This window comes from Mobula birostris, chromosome 3 (assembly GCF_030028105.1).
Source record: "Mobula birostris isolate sMobBir1 chromosome 3, sMobBir1.hap1, whole genome shotgun sequence".
NCBI classification, from domain to species: Eukaryota; Metazoa; Chordata; class Chondrichthyes; order Myliobatiformes; family Myliobatidae; genus Mobula; species Mobula birostris.
This window is the reverse complement of record NC_092372.1, coordinates 179217966-179240674: the sequence shown is the minus strand read 5'-3', so window position 1 is coordinate 179240674 and position 22709 is coordinate 179217966. Positions and strand designations below refer to the sequence as shown.

Sequence of the window (22709 nt, the reverse complement as noted above, 5' to 3'; positions counted from 1 at the left end):
ACCATTCTTTTTTCTATAATTATCATGTATTCCAATGTACTGCTGCCACTAAGTTAACACATTTCACAACATATGTCAGTGATATTAAACCTGATTCTAATTAAACATAGACAACTCGCTCAGTAATGAGTTCTTGCATTGTATTGGTAAGTTGCTGCCTATTAATCTCATTACTGTAAAAGTTATACTTGATGTTGCTGACGTTGCTGATGTTTTGATATTTGAATTGATACTGTATTTATCAATTCTGGTATAGGCCAGAAAGAGATTTGTACATCTGCTCAGCTTGTCCATTTAAGCCTCAATGATCCTTTCATCTTATGATAGTAACCTAATTCATAACCTTGACCGGGTTCCAGATTTTCAAAATCGTCTCCTGTGCATTCACTGCTTGGTTTCTCAGTAACACAGAGAATGTTGTGACCTACTGAATGTTGAAAGGACTAGATAGGGTGGATGCGGAGAAGATGGGGGTATCTAGAGCTAGGGGGAACAGCCTCAAAATTGAGGGGCAACTCTTTAGAACAGAGTTAAGGAGGAATTCTTTTAACCAGAGAGTAGTAAATCTGTGCAATGCTCTGCCACAGACTGTGGTGGAGGCCAAGTGTGTGCGTATATTTAAGGCGGAAGTTGATTGTTTCCAGATAGGTCAGGGCATCAAAGGATATGGCGAGAAGGCAGGTGTATGGGATTGAATGGGATCCGGGATCAGCCATAATGGAATGGCGGAGCAGACTCAATGGGCTGAATGGACTAATTCTGCTCCTGTGGCCTATGGTCTAATAATTTAGCATGGTTATGGTTATTGGCTTCTAGTACTTATATACCATTGTCCTGATTTTTGGTTGACAAAGTTGTCATGTATTTTACGCAATTTGGTAACTCAGCTGGTGATTTTATGTTGGTGTTAAGAGATAGACCAGAGAGACAGAGAGACAACAAGGCACGTTTGGATGTTTCTTCACTTCTCTGCATCTGATAGGGATCATCTTGACTGTTTGAGAATGTCCTTCTATGAAACCTTGTCATCTAAATAGGGTCATAATGGTGAACTTTTATCAGTTGAAGACTCTCTAAATTTTCTATAAGTCTTCTGTTGCCAGACACAAGTTTCTCTAAAATGTCTCATTTTGTATGTAACTTGGAAATCCTGTGGTTTGTTGTTTGTATGTATTTCAGAGTGAATTCGTAAGTAACTTTGAAGCATTGGGAATAACCTTGCTGCTATTCTAGATAGAACCTTTTTATGCAATTTTATTCTATAGATCAATGATAATTGTCCATCACAAATTTGAATATGGGGTATGTTTTACATCCATAATTTGGTTAATAGTTCTCCTTCCATGTTAGTTTATTTTCTTTCTACCCATGTGAATACTTTGATTACAAATGCTATTGGTTTGCCATCTTGTACTAGGGCAGAGAATTGTCAAATAGAATTTAATCCCAACAAGGGGTGCAAGTAATGGATTTTGGGCAGTCAAATAGGCATAGGGTGCATATAAAGTACATGGCAGGATACTTACAAATGTTGATAAACAAGGGCGGCTTGGGATTCAAATCCAGAGTTGAGACAGTGTGTGAAATACTGCCAAGAGTTGAGCTCCAGTTGGGTATCAAATTAAAAACCAGGCTGAACCTGAATCAAGGGCAAGGGCTTATAATCTTTTAATACCCAATCCAAACTGGACACAGATACATACAACATATTCTGTCAAGGTCTGGTCAGGCTCTCACCTTGAGAGAGATTCATGGCAGTTCAAAAGGGCATTGGATAAGTATTGGAAAGGAAATTATGGTTATGGGGAGTAGACAGTGGAATAGAACTAGCTGGATTACTCTACATAAAGCCTTATGAGGTCAACAGGCTGAATGACTTCCTAACTATCTTTTCTGTGATTGTGATCTTAAGACTCATATTAGTACCTTACATCATGTTTATTTTTTATGTTACAGGTTACATGCTATCAAGAGGAAGATGCATGTTTTCTTCATAGAATATAGCAGACTAATGAGTCATGTGGTAAAATATGTATAAATGTTTCAATTTATAGCAATATAGATCACTATAAGATCTCTGAACAACCAACATTTTCTTTGTTCCAGTGGTAGCTACATTCTTTAAAATACTTGCTTGTCTCTGCTTGAAAAGTTGAAGTTCAAAAGAAATTGGCAATATAGATGCCTGAGCCGGATATTGTACAGGATGAGTATCACCAGAAAGCACATGAAACACATAAATAATGATTTTTAATTTAATCAGTTGTCCTAGTACAGTTAAGATCAAATAGCATGTGACTGAATGACTAACACACTGGATGACGGAATAGATTATGTGATTTACAATGAAATGCAATTTAAAATAGAAAACAACAATAACATTATAATCTTTATTCTTCTATTCATTCAGTGTCAATACCAGCAAAGATAAGACCCAGTCATTGAGCACAACAAAATAACATAAATCTAGCAGCCAATGACTAATCCATTAGAAACAGGTTGGAAAATAACAGAATTTGCATTGTAATTCATTGCAGGGTAATATTGGCTACCAGGTCATAATGACCTTTCTATACTGAAGGAGATTGTTTGATTGTTTTAACATTTTTCTGTTGACCAAAAAGGCATTCCAACACTTTGTATAGTAACATTTGTCTTATGACCAGACTCTTACAGACTTCCAGAGAAACAACCCAGTCTCTTATAAAAACAGAAAATGTTGATACGTACAAAAGGTCCAACACATATGTGAAAGAACAATTTACTGTGTGTTTTATGTATAGATCCTTTGTCAGGATACAATCAAGGTGTTGCAAAGAGCTAAAACCTGTGAACCATATGAGAAATAAATCTGAAAATTAAATCAGCAGATAGGAAACACAAAATAAATTCTGAAACATTAAAAAAAGGATAAAGATATTAAAGAACATTCTGTGATTCTGTGGAACTGTGATCACCAACTCCTTTTGTTTTAAGATAACCATAGATAAGTATGGACCTTGTGGGAGTGGATTAAATTGGAATAGGGTAAGATACAAGTGGATCAGCCAACAACTGAGGGATAATTGGAACAGCTCTTTTTGGGCAAGTCCACATCTGACATGAGAAGCGTGTCAATTACATAAAGATCAATTACACAAAGAACAGGACAGGAATGTTGCAGTAAGAAGGACGGACAAAAATAGCAAAGTAAGGGAACCTTGGATGTTAAGAACTGAATTTAGTAAAGAACAAGGAAACGTACACTCTGTGGCCAATTTATTAATGACACCTGTTCGTTAATGCAAATGTATCAGAATGTGTCTACATGTGTCTACAACTTTTCCACAAACTGTATTTAACAGTAAAATTATTACATACCATTGGGACCACACTATTTACAATATACATTAATGATTTAGATGAAGGGATTAAAAGTAACATTAGCAAATTTGCAGATGACACAAAACTGGGTGACAGTGTGAAACGTAAGGAGAAAGTTATGAGAATACAGGGACCTGGACAGGTTGGGTGAGTGGGCAGATGCATGGCAGATGCAGTTTAATGTGGATAACTGTGAGGTTATCCATTTTGGTGGCAAGAACAGGAAGGCAGATTACTATCTGAATGGTGTCAAGTTAGGAAAAGGGGAAGTACAACGAGATCTGGATGTCCTTGTTCATCAGTCACCGAAAGTAAGCATACAGGTACATCAAGCAGTGAAGAAAGCTAATGGCATGTTGGCCGTCATAACAAGGGGAGTTGAGTATAGGAGCAAAGAGGTCCTTCTGCAGTTGTACAAGGCCCTGGTGAGACTTCACCTGGAGTATTTTGTGCAGTTTTTGTCTCCAAATTTGAGGAAGGACATTCTTGCTATGGAGGCGGTGCAGCGTAGGTTCACTGGGTTAATTCCAGGGATGGCAGGAATGTCATATGTTGAAAGATTGGAGCGACTGGGCTTGTGTGCACTGGAATTTAGAAAGCTGAGAGGGGATCTGATTGAAACATATAAGATTATTAAGGGATTGGACACGCTAGAGGCTGGAAATATGTTCCTGATGTTGGGAGTCCAGAACCAGAGGCCACAGTTTAAGAATAAGGGGTAGACCATTTAGAATGGAGTTGAGGAAAAACTTTTTCACACAGAGGGCTGTGGATCTGTGGAATGCTCTGCCTAAGAAGGCAGTGGAGGCCAATTCTCTGGATTCTTTCAAGAAAGAGTTAGATAGAGCTCTTAAAGATAGCCGAGTCAAGGGATATGGGGAGAAGGCAGGAACAGTGCACAGATTGTGGATGATCAGCCATGATCACAGTTAATGGTGGTGCTGGCTCGAAGGGCCAAATGGCCTACTTCTGCACCTATTGCCTATTGTCTATTAATATAATCAAATATAATGTGTACAGGGTAACAAAAGCAGCACAGCAGCATTGGGAGAAGACCATACGACATTGGAGCAGAATTAGGCCATTTGGCCCATCATGGCTCCACCAGTTCATGGCAGTTCCAATTTTCTTCTCTGCCACAATCTCCTGTCTTCTGCCAGTATCACTTCATGCCCTGACCAATCAAGAATCTATCAATCCAACGCTGATGAGTCCATTCTTTCAATACATGATCAAGACCTTAATTTTTCACTTAATACATTGTTTTTCTATTTTTCATTACATAAGTGAGGTCACTTCTCAGAACTGTCTGTGATGCACAGGGACCTGTGCAATGCCTGGGAACCTTACCAGTGCCTTGTGAAATTTTCCATTTGCAAAGTTATGTCAGGGCTGAAAAGACTTTCGGATTTCAGAGGTTTTCAGATTTTGGAATTTCAATCTGTAGTCAATGAAAAGCATCTTTGCCGTCCATGCATCTAAAAGCAGTATGTGCAAATCATTATGGGTTCCTTGCATTTGGTGCTTTTAGTACAGAAATACATGGATTAGGAAGGTGCTACATTGCAACCTACAGTATACAAGTAAGTGTGGTACAATTTGTAGATTGGACATACTGTAGCCATTGTGTTTGAGTGTTGGAGTAAATGTGATGGATGAGATTAAACTTCTTTAATGTTGTTGAAACTGCTTTCCAAATAAATATTTTCACTCCTCTAACACTGGCCTTCTGACCATCTCTCAATTCAGTCCTTCCACCGCTAGGAACCACTTGCTTTTGACAGACAAGGACTAAGCTCTGGGCACATCCATAACTATTGAAAGCAACACACACAAAATGCTGGAGGAATTTAGCAGGTCAGACTGCAACAATAGATACAAATAGTCGACGTTTCAGGCTGAGATCCTTCTTCAGGACTGAGGAGGAAGGTGAAGATGCCAGAATAAAAAGTGGGGGAGGGGAAAGAGACTGGCTGGAAGGTGAAAGGTGAAGCCAGGTGGCTAGGAAAGGTAAAGGGCTGGAGAAGAAGGAATCTGTTTGGAGAGGAGAGTGGACTATAGGAGGAAAAGAAGGAGGAAGCGAACCAAGGGGAAGTGATAGGCTGATGAGAAGAGGTAAAAGATCAGAGTAGGGATTGGGTGGTGGGGGGATTTTATTTACCGGGAAGGAGAAATAGATATTCATTCCATCAGGCTGGAGGTTACCCAGACAGAATACAAGGTGCTGCTCCTTCACCCCAAGGTTGACCTCATCTTGGCACAAGAGGAGGCTATGGTCTTACATGTCAGAATGGGAATGAGAATGGGAATGGGAATGGGAATTAAAATGTTTGTCCATCAGGAAGCCCCACCTGTGGCAGATGGAGCAGAGGTGTTTGATGAAGTGGTTCCCCAGTTTAAAATGGTCTCACCAATATGGAGGAGGCCACATCGGAAGCAATGGGCACAACAGATGACCCCAGCAGATTTAATAGGCAAAATGTTGCCTCACCTGGAAAGATTGCCTGGAACCCTGAATGGAGGTGAGGGAGGAGATGAATGGACACTTAGACCACTTGCAGGGGTAAATGCTTGAAGGAAGATTAGTGGGAAGGGACGAATGGACAAGGGAACTGCAGAAGGAACAATCCCTGAGGAAAACGGAGGAGCAAGGGAGGTGAAGATATGTTTAATGGTAGGATCCCTTTACAGATAAAGGAAGATGTGGTGGCTGATGGGGTGGTAAGCAAGGACAAGAGGGAGTGTTGAGGCGGCAGGAAGATGGGGCAAGTGTGAATGTTTGGGAAATGGAAGAGATGTGGGTGAGGGCAGCATCAATAGCAGAAGGAGGGAAGCCCCATTCTTTGAATGACATCTCTGATGTCCTGGAACAAAATGCAGGGTCGTGTGAATAGATGCAGCAGAGGTGAAGAAACTGAGTAAAGAGAATATCATTTTTACAGGAAGTAGAGTGTTAAGAGGTTTCATTGAGATAACCATGGGAATCAGTAGTTTTATAAAAGATGTTGACAGTTTGTCTCGAGAGATGGAGACCGAGATTAAGAAATGTGAGGGAGGTGTCAGAGATGGTCCAAGTGAATTTAAGGGCAGGGTTGAACTTAGAGGAAAAATTAACAATGGTACTGTTGGGATTGGTGCTGAGGGAGTGGAGAGCAGTACGTTCAGAGGGGATAAGGTTTGAGGAGGAGAGAGAAGTGCTGAAGTCGAAACGGTTGATGACTCATCAGCAATTCGAGATGAAAAGACCCAGAGCAGGCAAAGCAAGAAGAGGAGGAGGGTTGAACAAGGGGGAAAGGGCCATCTGTGCAGGGTGGGGATTCCTTGCCAAAGAAATGGGCTCGGAGACGGAGGCGACGGAAGAACTCTATGTCGTGGCAGGCGTGGAACTCACTAGGAAGGCCAGACGTCCGGCTTTTGAACACTCTATCCCCCGTCCGGTGCCACCTTGAGCCGGACGTTAACTTGTCCTCCTTTTCTGGGTCTGACTAAAAAACTTGTATAAATTACCTCAGATATACTTAAAACAGTGGTAACTGAAAGCTATAACAACCGTTAACGTACTTTTATTAGATGTAGTTGCTGTTGTCAATACTGCTGATGAGCTGTAGTGTACGAGTCATGTCAGCACATCTGAGAGGGTCAGTCTGCCCAAGGCTGCCACCGCAGTGGAGAGTCGTTGACTTCCTTGCTCTTCTTTCAAGCCCTTAAAGAAATGCCGAAAAGGAAGACTATATTTAACCATGAATGGGCCAAAGAATATGGATTTATTGCTAAAAGCAGAAAAGATAACTTTTATGCTTTTTGTACACTATGTCATTGTGATGTAGAGACTGGCAGTAAGAGAAAAAGTGCAGTTGAACGACACGCTACCACAGATAAACATAAAGTTAACATTCATACTGTCGGTATGTCATCATTGTTATCATTTTTCTCTCCAGCTCGATCGACTCAAGATGACAAAATCTTGGCTGCAGAACTGTTTAAATGCTGTGAAGCATCATCAGCATTGTGGAGGCACTGTGAAGCACAATCAGTGTTGATCGTGGAGTAAAGTTGACAAAGAAATATACAGTGACTTATTGATAGGGAGAGGTGTAACATGTGGGAAAACTAAAGCAAAACCTCTGTGTGAAAATATTCTAGCACCGTATTCTGTACAAAAAGCATGTGGAGTATATCAAAGAGCATGGCTTGCCCTTTTCAGTAGCAACTGATGCTTCAAACAATTTCCCAATACTTCTGAGATAGTTTCATTTTGAGAAGGGAGTGCAACATGTGTTGCTTGACTTTTACAGCAATAACAATGAATCATCAGAGGACATAACAAATCAGCTGCTGGTTAAACTACAGACGTCAGGTCTGGATCTGAATAAAGTGTCTGCATACACTGCTGACAATGTAAGTGTAAACTATGGGAAACACAACAGTGTTTATCAAAAACTGAAAATGGCTCAAAAGAACATTATTGCTGCAAATTGTCTGGCCCACATTTTGTACAATGCAACAAGATTTGCTACAGGAAAACTGGAAATTGATGTTGAAAATATTGTGCTCAAAGTGTACAACCATTTCAGCATCTCAGATAAAAGAACAGCACTGTTAAAGGAATTCTGAGGATTTGTGGATGTTGATAATTGTGATCTGTTACAGCATGCTGTGACTAGATGGCTCTCTCTTTTACCATCTATTGACAGAATACTTCAGTGCTGGGAAGTCCTAAGAAGTTATTTTCAGAGTCTAGGTGAGGAGGAGTGCCCCAAGGTACTGTGGAAGTGCTTTGGAGATTAAGGAAATGCCTGTGAATCGTCAGAGATCTATTTCTTCTTCCTTAGTCACACTCTTAAATTGTTCTCAGATGCTATTGAAGCACTGGAAGCAAAGTCATTCAGCATAATTTCAGTATTTAAGCTAATGGCTGAACTGAAAAGCAAACTTGAGAGAAGGGTGAAGGACTGTTTCTTTGGCTTTGCAGTGAACACCAAGCTACCCCTGATGTGTCTAAGAAATGTGAAGCAGACTTCATTGTTTTCTATGAAAGAGTCATAAAGTACTTAAGTGACAGGTATGACTTCTCCGAAAACAGCTTTCATAACAGTGTCAAAATTGAGCCTAACAAGTGCCATACCTTTTGGAGAATTCTGTGATGCAGACAAGGCCAGTAACCTTCAAGATATTGATATGGATGAATTATATGAAGAGTATGGGATTGTGGAGGCAATTATCAATACTCCTGAGATGGTAGATAGCCATAGTTGAAGAACATTATCTCAAGCTGTTCAGTAAATCTGAGGTCTCTCTTACAAACCTGAAGAAGGTGAGTGCTTCTATCTTCTCTATTCCATGCAGCAATGCTCACACAGAACAAGTTTTTTCAATGATGACCTCAGCTTGGAGAAATGACAGAAACCATCTGCAAGTGGACTTAGTCAAAACAGAAACACTTCTCAGAAGAGTGCACAGCCATGTACAAAAAACTACTGTCCAACAGAAAACTCCTGGAGATGGCAAGTAAAGAGCAGAAATACAAAAAATAGACATCCATACCTGGCAGTCCACGGTAGGCCTAGGTAGGTTACTTCCATTAGTTTGTGAAGTAAGTTAATTTGGTTAGCATATCTGCTTCAGCAGGAGTAAAAATTAATGTTCATTTATTTCAGTTCTTTACTTATACTCTATGAATGCATGTATATATTATGCAAAATGATGAATCATTGAATAGGAAAAAGGGCTCTGGCAGAAAATCACTGATTAATGATGAAATAGCTAGGTTTTTGCTGGATTTATATAGGCAAAAAAGTATCATGTAGAATTTTTATTTAATAAAATAACTAAAGTGGTCATCTGTTTGCATTTGTTGTTTTGCAATACGGTTTAAATTTTATAAAAAATAAATTTTTTGAAACACACTGTATATATATGATAACCTATGACCACGTATGCAATGCCCTCCTATTTGGAAATGGCCACTCTAGAACTCACTGAGGTGTAGGGGAAGGGGGACAAAGCAACACATACAAAATGCCGGTGGAACGCAGCAGGCCAGGCAGCATCTCTAGGAAGAGGTACAATCGACGTTTTGGGGCCGAGACCCTTCGTCAGGACTAACTGAAAGAAGAGCTAGTAAGAGATTTGAAAGTGGGAGGGGGAGGGGAGATCCGAAATGATAGGAGAAGACTGGAGGAGGAGGGATGAAGCTAAAAGCTGGAAAGTTAATTGGCAAAAGGGATACAGAGCTGGAGAAGAGAGTGGATCATGGGACGGGAAGCCTAGGGAGAAAGAAAGGGGGAGGGAAGCACCAGAGGAAGATGGAGAGCAGGCAAGGAGTTACTGTGAGAGGGACAGAGAGAGAAAAACGATGGATGGATGGATAGATAGATAAATAATAAATAAATAAATAAAGGATGGGGTAAGAAGGGGAGGTGGGGCATTAACGGAAGTTAGAGGTCAACGTTCATGCTATCAGGTTGGAGACTACCCAGACGGAATATAAGGTGTTGTTCCTTCAACCTGAGTGTGACAAAGGTTAGGTCCTTACTGAGGACAGAACGTTCTGCGATTTCATTTAATACATTCCCTACAAAATTCCTCTTTGTCTAAATATGAACCAGACTCAGTGACAAATTTTACCTAATTACATTCCTACGAGGAGCCTGGGGACGTCGTGGGGTACAAAAGGTGCCATCGAGATACCAATTACTCCGGGAACTCGTTTCAAGCAATTACGACCGCAGTGCCACGCGAGGGGAGGATCCTTCTCGGCTGCCGTACGCGTCTCCCCCAAATGGCGTTCTCTCCACGGCAACGAAATACGTTTCCACGACAACCAAAAGCAGCCTTTACCCGGCAACAAACACGGGAGCGAAGTAGAGCGTGGAACCCCCTCCCTCCAACCCGATGGCTCCAGCTCAGTGGGATCACCACCAGAGATGCGACGGGGAGGGCGGCTGCCCGGTCCGGTCATCGTGGCTGTGAAGTGGGATCACTGAGAGAAGTGGGCTGGTCTAAACGTTTAAAATCAGAATGAATGTCGCCAAGAGCATTCCCGTGGTGAGGCACGTCTTCAGGGACAGTGACGTGGGCGTGAAACAGGCAAGTCCGAGAACATCTGCCGACCCTGATTATATTCACCTCTCTAATTGTGTACTGGTATTTTCAGTTTTATATTCTTCACTGCCCTTACAAGGCAGTCTCTGGCCATCGAGGATGACTTCGAAGTTCAAAATACTTGCTTTGACTTCAGTTTTGCGGGTTTAAGAAGTGACTGATGAGACTAGTGTAGGACTTGTAAACATGTCCACGGATGGGGCAGAGGGAGTGTTGCTTGTAGGTGGTTCAATGCTTAAAACAGTGTTTCTGTGTGCTCCTGGTTCCCTAAGTATGTCAATATCAGCCTGAATGTGCCTTGTCCACTTTGAATACTGCATTAAGGAGGAATTCAGCACACCTCACCCATCTCTGTCACCCAGCAATCTCATCCCATGACAGAGATTAAAATAACGTAACACACAAAATGCTGGAGGAACTCAGCAGGTGAGGCTGCATCTATGAAAAAGAGTATAGTCGATGTTTCGGGCTGAGGCCCATTGGCGGCACTGGAGAAAAAAAAGATGAGTAGATTTAAAAGGTGGAGGGAGGAGAGGAAGAAACACAAGGTGAAACCAGGAGGTGGGGAGGGATGAAGTAAAGAGCTGGGAAGTTGATTGGTGAAAGAGATACAGGCTGGAGAAGGGGGAATCTGATAGGAGAGGACACAAGGCCATGGAAGAAAGAAAACAGGGAGGAGCACCAGACGAAGGTGATGGGCAAGGTAGGGAGATAAGGTGAGAGAGGGAAAAGGAAATGGGCATTCTTAAAAGGGGAGGGGTGAATAATTACAGGAAGTTTGAGAAATTGATGTTCATGCCATCGGGTTGGAGGCTACCCAGATGGAATACAAAATGTTGCTCCTCCAACCTGAGTGTGGCCTCATCATGACAAAAGAGGAGGCCATCGAATGACATATGGGAATGGGAAGTGGAATTAAAATGGGTGGCCACTGGGAAATCCTGCTTTTTCTGACAGACAGGAGCGTAGGTGCTTGGCGAAGCAGTCTCCCAATCTACATTGGGTCTCACTGATACACAAGAAGCCACACTGGGAGCACCAGATACTGTAGATGACCCCAGACTCACAGATGAAGTATCACTTCACCTGGAAGGACTGTCTGGGGCCCTGAATGGTAATGAGGGAGGAGGTGTAGGGGCAGGAGTAGCACTTGTTCTGTTTGCAAAGATAAGTGCTGAGAGGGGGGGGTCAATGGGGAGGGACGAATAGACAAGGGAGTCGTGTAGGGAGCGATCCCTGCGGAAATCAGAAAGTGGGGGTGGGGGGTGGAAGAGAGGGAAAGACGGGATCCCAAGCATATCTTTCCTCTCCCCCCCCCCCCACTTTCTGCACATCACCTATCACCTTGTGTTTTGTCCTCGCCCTCCCCCTCCCGCCCTCCCTCCCTCCCTCCCAGTCTTCTAACTCTGACTTCTCATCTTTTTTTCTCCAGACCTGATGAAGGGTCTCAGCCCGAAACGTCGACTATACTCTTTTAAGTAGATGCTGCCTGGCCTGCTGAGTTCCTCCAGCATTTTGTGTGCTGCTTGGATTTCCAGCATCTGCAGATTTTTTCTGGTTTGTGGATAAAATAATAGGTCTAAATTGGAAGTGTGCTGTTGAGCATGTAAACGATAAGGCTCATCTAATTTAGCTAGCTAAATAAAGCCTCAATGTTGGAGACTTTCGGGGAAGTTTGGGCTAATGTTCAATGTGGAGTGTAGATGCCATAGGTTCAAAATCTTTCCGTTAGTTCCGTGGATTAGTTCCATGCACTCAAGAAGGTTGTTGGAGGTAAGGTGCAATGCTGCAGTGAGAAAAATTGCTTTAAGTTTTGGGGCAAAGATGTCTTACCTGACAGCCAGTGCTCACCAAGAATGGCTGTGTTGTTGACCATTGAGTAGAGCCATGGCTTACATGTCATTGTGGAGCAAGTATGAGAGGGATTTGAAGTTCTGTGGGAAATCAACTGTGAGGAGTGTCTTCGACAGTCCCTCCTGAATGATGGAGTTATAGATGTAAATGAGGTGGAGAAAGTTCATGTATAGCAGTTCGTGCTGAGAAGGTTTCACAACGTGTTCTTTCCAGTGGGCATTAACTGCATCCCCATCCTTAACAAGTACACTCTTGCTCCTAGTTCTCATTCAGGTGAGGCCTTGAATGTTTGGCATGTAGATGGATATTACAGTACTGAAGAACTGACAAATATAAATGCTACTGGTGGGTTGCTGAGCGTCCAACTCTTTCTCTTTCCTTTCAGATTTTTAGATCCAGGGTTTCTGCTGGATCTGCGCCCTCATGTACTTGTAAAGCTGTTTCTTTCCTTAAGGAAAGCCATTAGAAACAGAGGTTGGGAGGTGGTAAATAGAGCCAATAAGAAGAGTGTGAATTACCTGAATATTGTGTAGCCCATGACTCAGTTGTATAAATAATGGATTTTCCAGTTTCAGATAACCCATACCTTTGGTATTCAATCCCCATTCCTACCAGTCCACCTAGGTTCTCCCTCTCTTTGTAACTTTTTTCAGCCCCACCCCCATGTACATTCATTACCTGTCCCACCTGTTTTCAACTCTGTCGATACCCACACATCTATCCACCAGGGTTTCTTCTCTCTTACTATTGTCTTCCCCATCTGGTTCCATCTACATTTTTATCCATCTCTTACCTGGCTCCATATCACTTTCCATCATCTGTCTCCACCTACCACAGCCCTTCTCCCAACTGGCTCTGTTTATTCCTTATCCGTTTCTGCCTAACAGTAGCAACTGAGGCAAAGGGATGGCCAAAACATTGACTTTCTCCTTCTCTCCACAGATGCTGCCTGAAATGCTGATTTCCTCCAGCATTTTGGTTTGTTCTTCCAGCAGTTTGATTTTAGTTTTGATTTCTCTTGTTAGAGAAGACAAGAGTTTATTCACAGATGTTAACTTCAGGACAACTGACCACACTCGAGATAAAATCTGCTTGATCTCAGTCCTGCTGAAGGGTCTCAGCGCAATACGTTAACCGTACTCTTTTCCATAGGTGTTGCCTGGTCTGCTGAGTTCCTCCAGCATTTTGTGTGTGTTGTGTGAAAACACTGCAGCTTCTGTAGGCTGGCTGTTTATAGGTTGTTCTATGCCCAAGAAGATCAATGTCAAAGCTCTCAAAGTCACATCTTCAACCATTTCTATCTTGTCTGAATGGAATCAGCAACACACATCAAAGTTGCTGGTGAACGCAGCAGGCCAGGCAGCGTCTCTAGGAAGAGGTACAGTCGATGTTTCAGGCCGAGACCCTTCGTCAGGACTAACGAAGGCCTGCTGCGTTCACCAGCAACTTTTATGTGTGTTGCTTGAATTTCCAGCATCTGCAGAATTCCTGTTGAATGGAATAAGTGTGGGTCTGGGAATTTACCCTCTGATAGTGTGAAAAAAAGCAGATCTCAAGTACTTAAGAGAAAATTGCTGAATCCACTCCCTAACTTGTGGTTATAGTATATTAACTCTCTTAACTCTGAAACGGCTAGTGGCTCACCCATTGTGTGTTTGGGGATTATCAACTAGAAATGCAGTATTTTCCCAAGTAAAACTGCAGTACAGTACATGCATGATGTCTGTTATTTTGGAAACTATGAAATTAGATCTGGTCATATTATGTCAACGCTTAAATATGCCATGAGTGTATTGGATAATTGTGTTACAACATCGGCTTTGTGCAATTGTGCAGGCTGTTAAAAGTAGTTGGTGTATCTATGAGAGCAGCTATGTATCCGTGTATCAGGAGAACATGATCAGAAACAGTCTTAATCTCAGTTTCTGTTTATATGCTTTTTCAATGACCATAAAATTAAGATAGTGAAATACAGCATTTCTATTTGTATTATTTTTCTGTTGGCTATAAACCAAATCAACATTGGTAAAGAGTGTCAATGAGTCTTATAGGAAAAATTGCCGATATACATAGATGCCATGATCAAAAAATTAGAATAAAATAACCTTTCCGCCACTAAAGTATCAGGCCTTGATATCCAACAAGAGAAAATTTTCCTATCCCTTCACACCCCTCCCCCCACTGATATTCAATGGATTTCCCATCACTGAATCCCCACCCATCAATGCCTGGATGTTACCATCAACCAGAATCTGAACTGGAATAGCTGTATACACTCTTTCAATATTTTTATTAGTTTCTGCATAGAACAATACAGAGTACAAGAAGATATATATTACAAGTCAAAAAAAAGTACCAAATACATTGTATTAAAAATACAATTACAATCACAAAACCTGTATTCATAAAAATTAAATTAAATCATAATATTGAAATATTATAATTTTGTTATACAGAAAAAAAAATCTAAACCCACTACCAAAGTCACAGCTGTTAGGAAAAGCAAGAAAAAAGGGAAAAAACCCTTAGCATACAATAAAATATATTATTAGCCACCATCTGTACTTTTACAACAAATCAAAGGTTTTGAAAATAACTGAGAAATGGTCCCCGCAATGTATAAAAGTCTTGGCTAGATTCAAAAACTGAACAACAGATCTTCTCTAAATTTAAGTTTGACATAACATCATGTAACCATTGAGCATGAGTAGGCGGAACAGCATCCTTCCATTTAAGCAAGAGCTCCCTCCTAGCTATAAAAGAGATAAAAGCCAAAATATGCAAATCAGGTGTCTCCAAAATAAAGTCTTTTCCTCCAACAATACCAAATAATGCGGTCAAAGGGTTAGGCTTAAAATTTACCTTGGAAAAGTACCGAGAAAGTTTGAAATACTTCCTTCCAGTATCTTTCAAGGCTCGGACATGTCCAAAACATGTGAATTAATGAAGCTTCTCCATTATTACATCTATCACAGAAAGGAGATATATCCGAATAAAAACGAGATAGCTTATCTTTAGACATGTGAGCCCTATGAACCACTTTAAATTGTCAAAGGGAATGACGGGCACATAACGATGAAGTGTTAACCAATTTAAAAATTTCATTCCAAGTTTCCTCAGAGATTGAGGTCTGTAAATCTTGTTCCCAAAGATTATTAATTTTGTCTATAGGAACATTTCTCATTCCTAGCAACATACCATAAATATTGGATATTGAACCATTATAAAAAGGTTTCAAATTAAAAATTACACCGGGACTTATAGGAAATGTATATAGTTGAGAATGCAGAAAGTCTCTAATTTGTAAATAATGAAAGAAGTGATTTTTGGGTAAACTATATTTAGCTGACATTTGCTCAAACAGGAGACTTCCTCCAATAAACAAATCCTGGAAGCATTTAATACCCAATCTATCCCATTCTTTAAAAACTGAATCGCTCATCGAAGTTTTAAAAAAGAATAGAATAAATGGGACTAGACAGAGAAAATCTCAATAGACCAAAGAGTTTCCTAAATTGTACCCAGATCCTCAAAGTATGTCTAACTACCAAATTTTCAGTTAGTTTAATAAAGGATAAAGGGAGTGAGGGTCTGAGAAGAGAAATAATAGAAAATTTATTAACAGAGTTAGCTTCTAAAGAAACCCATATCGGACAGTACTCACGGTTAATATAATATGTCCAAAACGTAAGATTTCATATATTGACTGCCCAATAATAAAACCTAATGTAAGGGGTTTCTTTTTTAATGTGACTGCTAAGGCTAATAAAATGGCTTCTTTGTTATGTTATAATAAAATAGCTTCTCTGTAATGTTAACTGCTGAGTTAACGGTAGCAGCTTGTTTGGGTCATAATTACTGATATGGAGAATTGTATTCATTTGCTAAACAATTGGGATAGTTGTTATTCTTTCTTATGTGTCTGTAAGGTATTGTGTTTGCGGGCTTTGGGGAGAAGGCGCGATGGGGACAGAGAGAGGAGACGCGATGCTGTAAGCTGGGCGATGGAACGGACCCCGAGCGGGAGTCCGAGGCCCAGGGTCTTCGGCGAGGAGAGGAGACCACGACAAACTCGAGTAGAGCGTTTGGTCGATCACCGAGGGTGGTCCCATTCGTGGGTCAGCGGAGTTCGGAGGACATCGACTGGAGGAAGGGGGACCTGGTTCTGTAAGAACTCCAATGATCTGTGCACAAACTGGTTAATAATAATGGCACCTTTTTCTTTTTTTTAAAACAGTTAAACAGTTCTTATTTTGGTCCTTTACTATCCACATAGTCAAAGTAAGAGTTATAAAGTGTAATCATTTAATCAATATGGTGTACTGTCTGTTTTTTGACGTGGTGGAGTACATCACACAGCATCCACACAAACTTGATTGTATAGTTTGGCAGGGCCGAAGGCTGCTCCCCCTAGACGAAAGTGAGGTGAGCGAGCCTGAGGCTTACCAGGAGGCTACACTGAAATTTGGTAAAACTAAACCTCCATTCTTCTTAGATTTCTGAAGATGAACTTTATTTAATCGAGAATGTTTGTTTTCCCATATATGAGAAGATATAATAGATATAATAGGAATAAAAATGGGTAATGCCTGAAAAAGGTATATAAATTTAGGTAAAATATTCATCTTAATACAGTTAATTCAGCCTATCAAGGATAGCGAAAAAGGCGACCAGTCTGATAGCGTCCTTTTTACAAAATTATGTAAGGTAAGAAAGTTTTCATTAAATAGGTATTTATAATTCTTGGTAATTGTTACACCCAAATAGGTAAATTGATTTCTTACAATTTTATAAGGAAGGTTAGTATTAATTGATAACAAATTACAGAGGAAAAAGTTCACTCTTAGGTAAATTCAGTTTGTAACCTGAAAACTGGCTAAAACAAGAAAGTAGAGAAAGCACAGGAGGTAATGGAGTCTCAACATTAGAAATAAAAAGCAATAGGTCATCAGCATAAAGGGAAGCTTTATGAACATTTCCTCTCCTTAGAATACCAGTAATACTTTATACTTTATTGTCACCAAACAATTGGTACTAGAATGTACAATCATCACAGCGACATTTGATTCTGCGCTTCACACTCCCTGGATTATAAATATTAAACATATTAAAATAGTTAAAATTAGTAAATATTAAACATTTAAATTATAAATCATAAATAGAAAATAGAAAAATGGGAAGTAAGGTAGTGCAAAAAAACTGAGAGACAGGTCCAGATAGTTGGAGGGTACAGCCCAGATCCGGGTCAGGATCCATTCAGCAGTCATCACAGTTGGAAAGAAGCTGTTCCCAAATCTGGCCATACAAGTCTTCAAAATCCTGAACCTTCTCCCGGAGGGAAGAGGGACAAAGAGTGTATTGGCTGGGTGGGTCTTGTCCTTGATTATCCTGGCAGCACTGCTCCGACAGCCTGCGGTGTAAAGTGAGTCCACGGACGGTAGATTGGTTTGTGTGATATGCTGCGCCATGTTCACGATCTTCTGCAGCTTCTTTCGGTCTTGGACAGGACAACTTCCATACCAGGTTGTGATGCACCCTAGAAGAATGCTTTCTACGGTGCATCTATAAAAATTAGTGAGGGTTTTAGGGGACAGGCCAAATTTCTTTAGTTTTCTCAGGAAGTAAAGGCGCTGGTAGGCCTTCTTGGCAGTGAACTCTGCTTGGTTGGACCAAGTCAGGTCATTTGTGATATTGACCCGGAGGAACATAAAGCTTTTGACCTGTTCCACTTGCGCACCACCGATGTAAATTGGGTCGTGCGGTCCGCTACTCCTTCTGAAGTCAACAACCAATTCCTTCGTCTTGCTGACGTTGAGGGATAGGTTATTGTCTTCGCACCATGCCACCAGGTTCTTAATTTCCTCTCTGTACTCAAACTCATCATTACCCGAGATACGGCCTACAATTGTTGTGTCATCAGCAAAGTTATATATTGAGTTTGATGGAAACTTGGCTACACAGTCATAGATGTACAGTGAGTACAGCAGGGGGCTGAGTACACAGCCTTGTGGGGCACCGGTGCTCAGAGTGATTGTAGAGGAGAGCTTGTCCCCTATCATTAGATCATTATATCTAATAATAATATCATTAGATTCTCAAAAAGCAATGGCTAAGTGTTCTAAAGCCAAGTCAAAGGGAAAAGGGCTCAAGGGACAACCTTGTCTAGTTCCACACTGAAGTTTAAAAGGTTTGGAATACTGAAAATTAGTAAGGGCCTTAGCAGAAGGAAATAGACAAAATAATTTAATCAGTAGGTTGTTTTGGGAGGGTGATGTCATTAGCTGTAGCTGCCAGCCTTCTTTTGGCTGGCCTTCTGACTTTGGGAGGGGGGAGGTGGGGGTGTCTCTTTCTGGGAGCTGTCTTGGGATGTTAGCCAAATCTCTTGCTTGGTTACCCTATTTCAAGATTTATTCTTTGGTTTTAATGTCCATTTTACTGGTTATTACTTTAATTTCTCTGTTAAATAGTATTAATAATGGGTCATACTATTAACTTACTCAGTCTTAACGTGAAAGGATTAAATCACCCTGTGAAGCAGAATAAGATTTTTTGCCTATATTAAAAACTTAAGGCCCCAATTATTTATTTATATTTTAAAAATTTTTGCAAGAAACACACGCATGTAATTTTGACAACTTACGTCTTTTCAGTAGATGGAATGGATATCATTTTTACTCTTCATTTCAGGCTACGTCTAGGGGAGTTTCAATCTTTATGGATAGTACAGTTCCCTTTGTCCAACATAAAGCAGTGTCTGATACTAATGGGTGTTTTGTCATAGTGTCAGGGAAATTAGATAATAAGTTAATGGTATTTACCAATCTGTATGCTCCGAATACAGATGATCCAGGATTTTTTGAGCATTCTTTCCCCCGTTTCTGCCAGATTTGAGCCTTTACTCATTGGTGATGGGAGGAGATTTTAATTGCTGGTTAGATCCAGTTTTAGATAGATCATCCTTTAAAACAGTGACACCTAATAAATCAGCTTTGTTTATTCAATCTTTTTTAATGAAATGTGGTATTGTTGATGTATGGTGTTTCTTATATCCACTCGATAAGGAGTATTCATTTTTTTCTCATGTCCATCATACGTATTCCAGGATTGATTACTTTTTCATTGATAGTCAAATGATTCCTTTAGTTCGATCCTGCGAATATAAGGAAATTGCTGTTTCAGATCATGCTCTGGTGCTTTTATCTTTAAATCTCCCTGGTCTTCCTCAAATAAACTGATCTTGGCATTTTAATTTAACTTTGCTATCTGATAAAGATTTCTGAAAATTTCTGGAGAGACAAATTATTCTTTTTTCTTTGAAGAGAATACTTTGGAGAAGACTTCTAGTCTTATTATATGGGATTCCTTTACAGCTTTTATTAGAGGTCAAATTATTTCCTATACTGCAAGTGTCAAGAAAAAAGCCAATAAAGAGAGAATTGAGTTAGCTAATCAGTTAAAACAATTAGACCAAAAATATGCCTTGGCTCCAGGTCCTGCTTTATATAAAAGGCATGTTGAAATTCAAACTAAATATGATCTTCTTTTAACATATCCAATTGAAACTCAACTTTTAAAAAATACGTCAATTTTATATCTACGGAGACAAAACAGGTAAATTATTGGCTACCAGTTAAAAACCTTTATACCTAAATGGCAAATTAAAGAAATTTGTAAAGCCAATGGTGATAGGACAACTGACCATTTAGAAATAAACGATATTTTTGAAGAATTTTATTCTAAACTTTATAGTTCTGACCCTCCCAAAGATAACACTGTAATGAATAATTTTTAGACCAATTAAACATTCCTACACTTTCTGTTGGTAACCGAAAACAGTTGGATCAACCTATTTTGTATGAGGAAATTGCCGAGGCTGTACGTTCCTTGCAATCGGGGAAGGCTCCGGGTCTTGATGGATTTTCTGCAGAATTTTATAAGGCTTTTTCCTCACTGCTTATACCTCATTTATGTGCAGTTTTTTTTCGGACTCCTTTAAGTTGGGTAGGTTGCCGCAATCTTTTTATGAAGCTTTTATTTCGCTTATTCTTAAAAAGAATAAAAATCCAACTGAATGCTGTTCATGCAGACCAATCTCTTTAATTAACGTTGATACTAAAATCCTATCTAAAGTTCTGGCCCATAGAATTTTAAATATCTTACCATCTATCACTTCTGATGATCGGACGGGATTTATTAAAAAAAAGATATTCCCAGTTTAATATTCGTCGTTTATTAAACATTGTTTATTCCCCTTCGAACGAGATATCAGAATTTGTGATTTCTTTAGATGCTGAGAAGGCTTTTGATCAAGTTGAATGGAATTATTTATTCAAAACTTTAGAAGAATTTAATTTTGGGCCAGATTTTATTCAATGGAATGTGGCTATGAGAATAGTTAAAGGACTAGGAATTTTACAGCGAGTCTTCACCTCCTAACTCCCAAATAGTGTTTACTATTTACAAGGTTCAAATCAAAAATGTGATGAAATACTTTCCACTTGCCTAAATGTGTGTGACTTCAACAGTATTCCTAAAGGACATAGAATCTAATTGATCGACACCCCATCTATGACCATTGACGTTTCTGATCAAGGCACTTCAATTGTATCCAGCCCACATTCCTTGAATGAATAATAAAAGTTTTATTAAAATCTTAAAAATAGTAAAATTCCATATATTCAGATGCTTCCTGTAAAAATCTGCTTCAAGTATAGTGTTATGAAGTTTTTGATGGAGAAGCAACAATTGAACTAAGAACACATCCCTGAAGACATCCATCAATAACCATCTCCAGCTTCACAATTACTCATTTTCAGTTAGGTTTGACCTTTGCCACACAAAAGATTTATATCTCACCTTGTTTGGGTAGGATATTCTAACACTACTTGGTTGACAATTGTTTTGATGTTGAGGGTTATTAGTTGTTTCTTCACACTAAAATTCGTTACTTCTGTTCATACCTGGGTTATGATTGTGAACACCATTTTCAATGCATGGAGTCATTGCAGAAAAAATTATGAACAACATAATAATAAAAAGAATAATGGCAATTTTTATTTTGAGAAAGATTCACAAAAATTATAAACACTTAGTTTCAGAAATTGGTCTTTGTCATTAAAATCAATAAAACCAAATTTCAGAAGTGGAGTATAACCTTTTTAGCACATTTTCATGGTTACTCTAGCAATATTTAAATTTTAATCTGCATCTGCTATTTGAGTAAAATGTTTAATTATCATATTGGATTAGATGACTTTAAAGATACTATAGCTTGCCGTACCTTATTCCTAAAATGGAATTACAATTGCGTTCTTGACCTACAGGCTTATTTCTCATTTACAATCTTCCACAATTTCTTTTTCAAAATGAGACAAGTTGGTTACACAGAACTTTAAACCTTACAAAAATGTCTCAATCCCTTTGGTAAGCTTACTTGTAAACCAAGTCAATTAAAAAATAACTCAACATATTTCATCTCCTTATTTAATAGGATGTATACCCAAGGCCTTTGGACGTAAATCGTGTTGCTGATCTAATAGAAGATAAATACTCAGTGAGTAACTCACAAGAAAAATCTAATTATATCTCCATCTTTATATTATTTTGTACATTGTACCCTAAAGTATTATTAAGACTGCATACATTATCAACCATTTCTTGTATTGCATCTGTCATAAAATGAAGTTGAGAATTCTATTATCTTCATTAAGTGGCTATTTTTATTGAGTTGTTAGTCATGCAGCAAGAAAAACAGCTAATTTGCCCACCACATCCATGACAACCATTTTTGTTCATCCGCACCAATCCAATTTCCATGCATAGGAATTGTATCTTACTCTGCCTTCCATAAACGCAGTGCTTTTATCTGGTTGCACCACTTCCTCTGGCAGTGTATCCCAAACATTAATCACCGTAAAAAAAAAAAAATCTTGCCTCTTAGATCCCTTTTAATACCCTTTCCTCTCAAACTAATGGTCTTCCTTAAACCTATGTTCCCTTTTTGATTCTCTAAAGTTCAAAGTAAATTTATTATTAAAATATGTATGTTACTATTTACTAACCTGAGATACATTTGCTTGTAGACATTTACAGGAAAAAGAGAAATACAATAAAATTTTATGAAAAACTGCATAACCAGATAAATACTGACAAACAACCAAGAGAGCCTGGATTGGTTGCTGAGTGTCTTGATGATAGATTCTGCATTCTTGTGCAGCACTCCATGTAACTGTACTCAATTTCCCCTACCATGGGAAAAACTAATTTGACTATCTACCCTATATGTACTTGTCATAATCATACACACTTCTATCAGATCACCCCTCAGCCTCCTTTGATCCAGCTTATCCAATCACTCCCCGTAACTAAAATCTTATTTTCTCTCCAGT

General features: G+C 39.5%; 1 protein-coding gene across 4 annotated transcripts in view; it reads left to right on the top strand.

Moving 5' to 3' along the window:
- Positions 1–10176: 10176 nt before the first annotated feature.
- Positions 10177–22709, top strand: part of LOC140195457 (cilia- and flagella-associated protein 69-like) — a 174505-nt gene continuing 161972 nt past the window's right edge. For all 4 annotated transcript variants that reach the window (XM_072253775.1, XM_072253774.1, XM_072253773.1 and 1 more), the window contains exons 1-2: positions 10177–10452; positions 21812–21874. In XM_072253775.1, the coding sequence (XP_072109876.1) occupies positions 10384–10452; positions 21812–21874 (132 nt within the window). In that variant the 5' untranslated portion in view covers positions 10177–10383. The remainder of the gene's footprint in view (positions 10453–21811; positions 21875–22709) is intronic.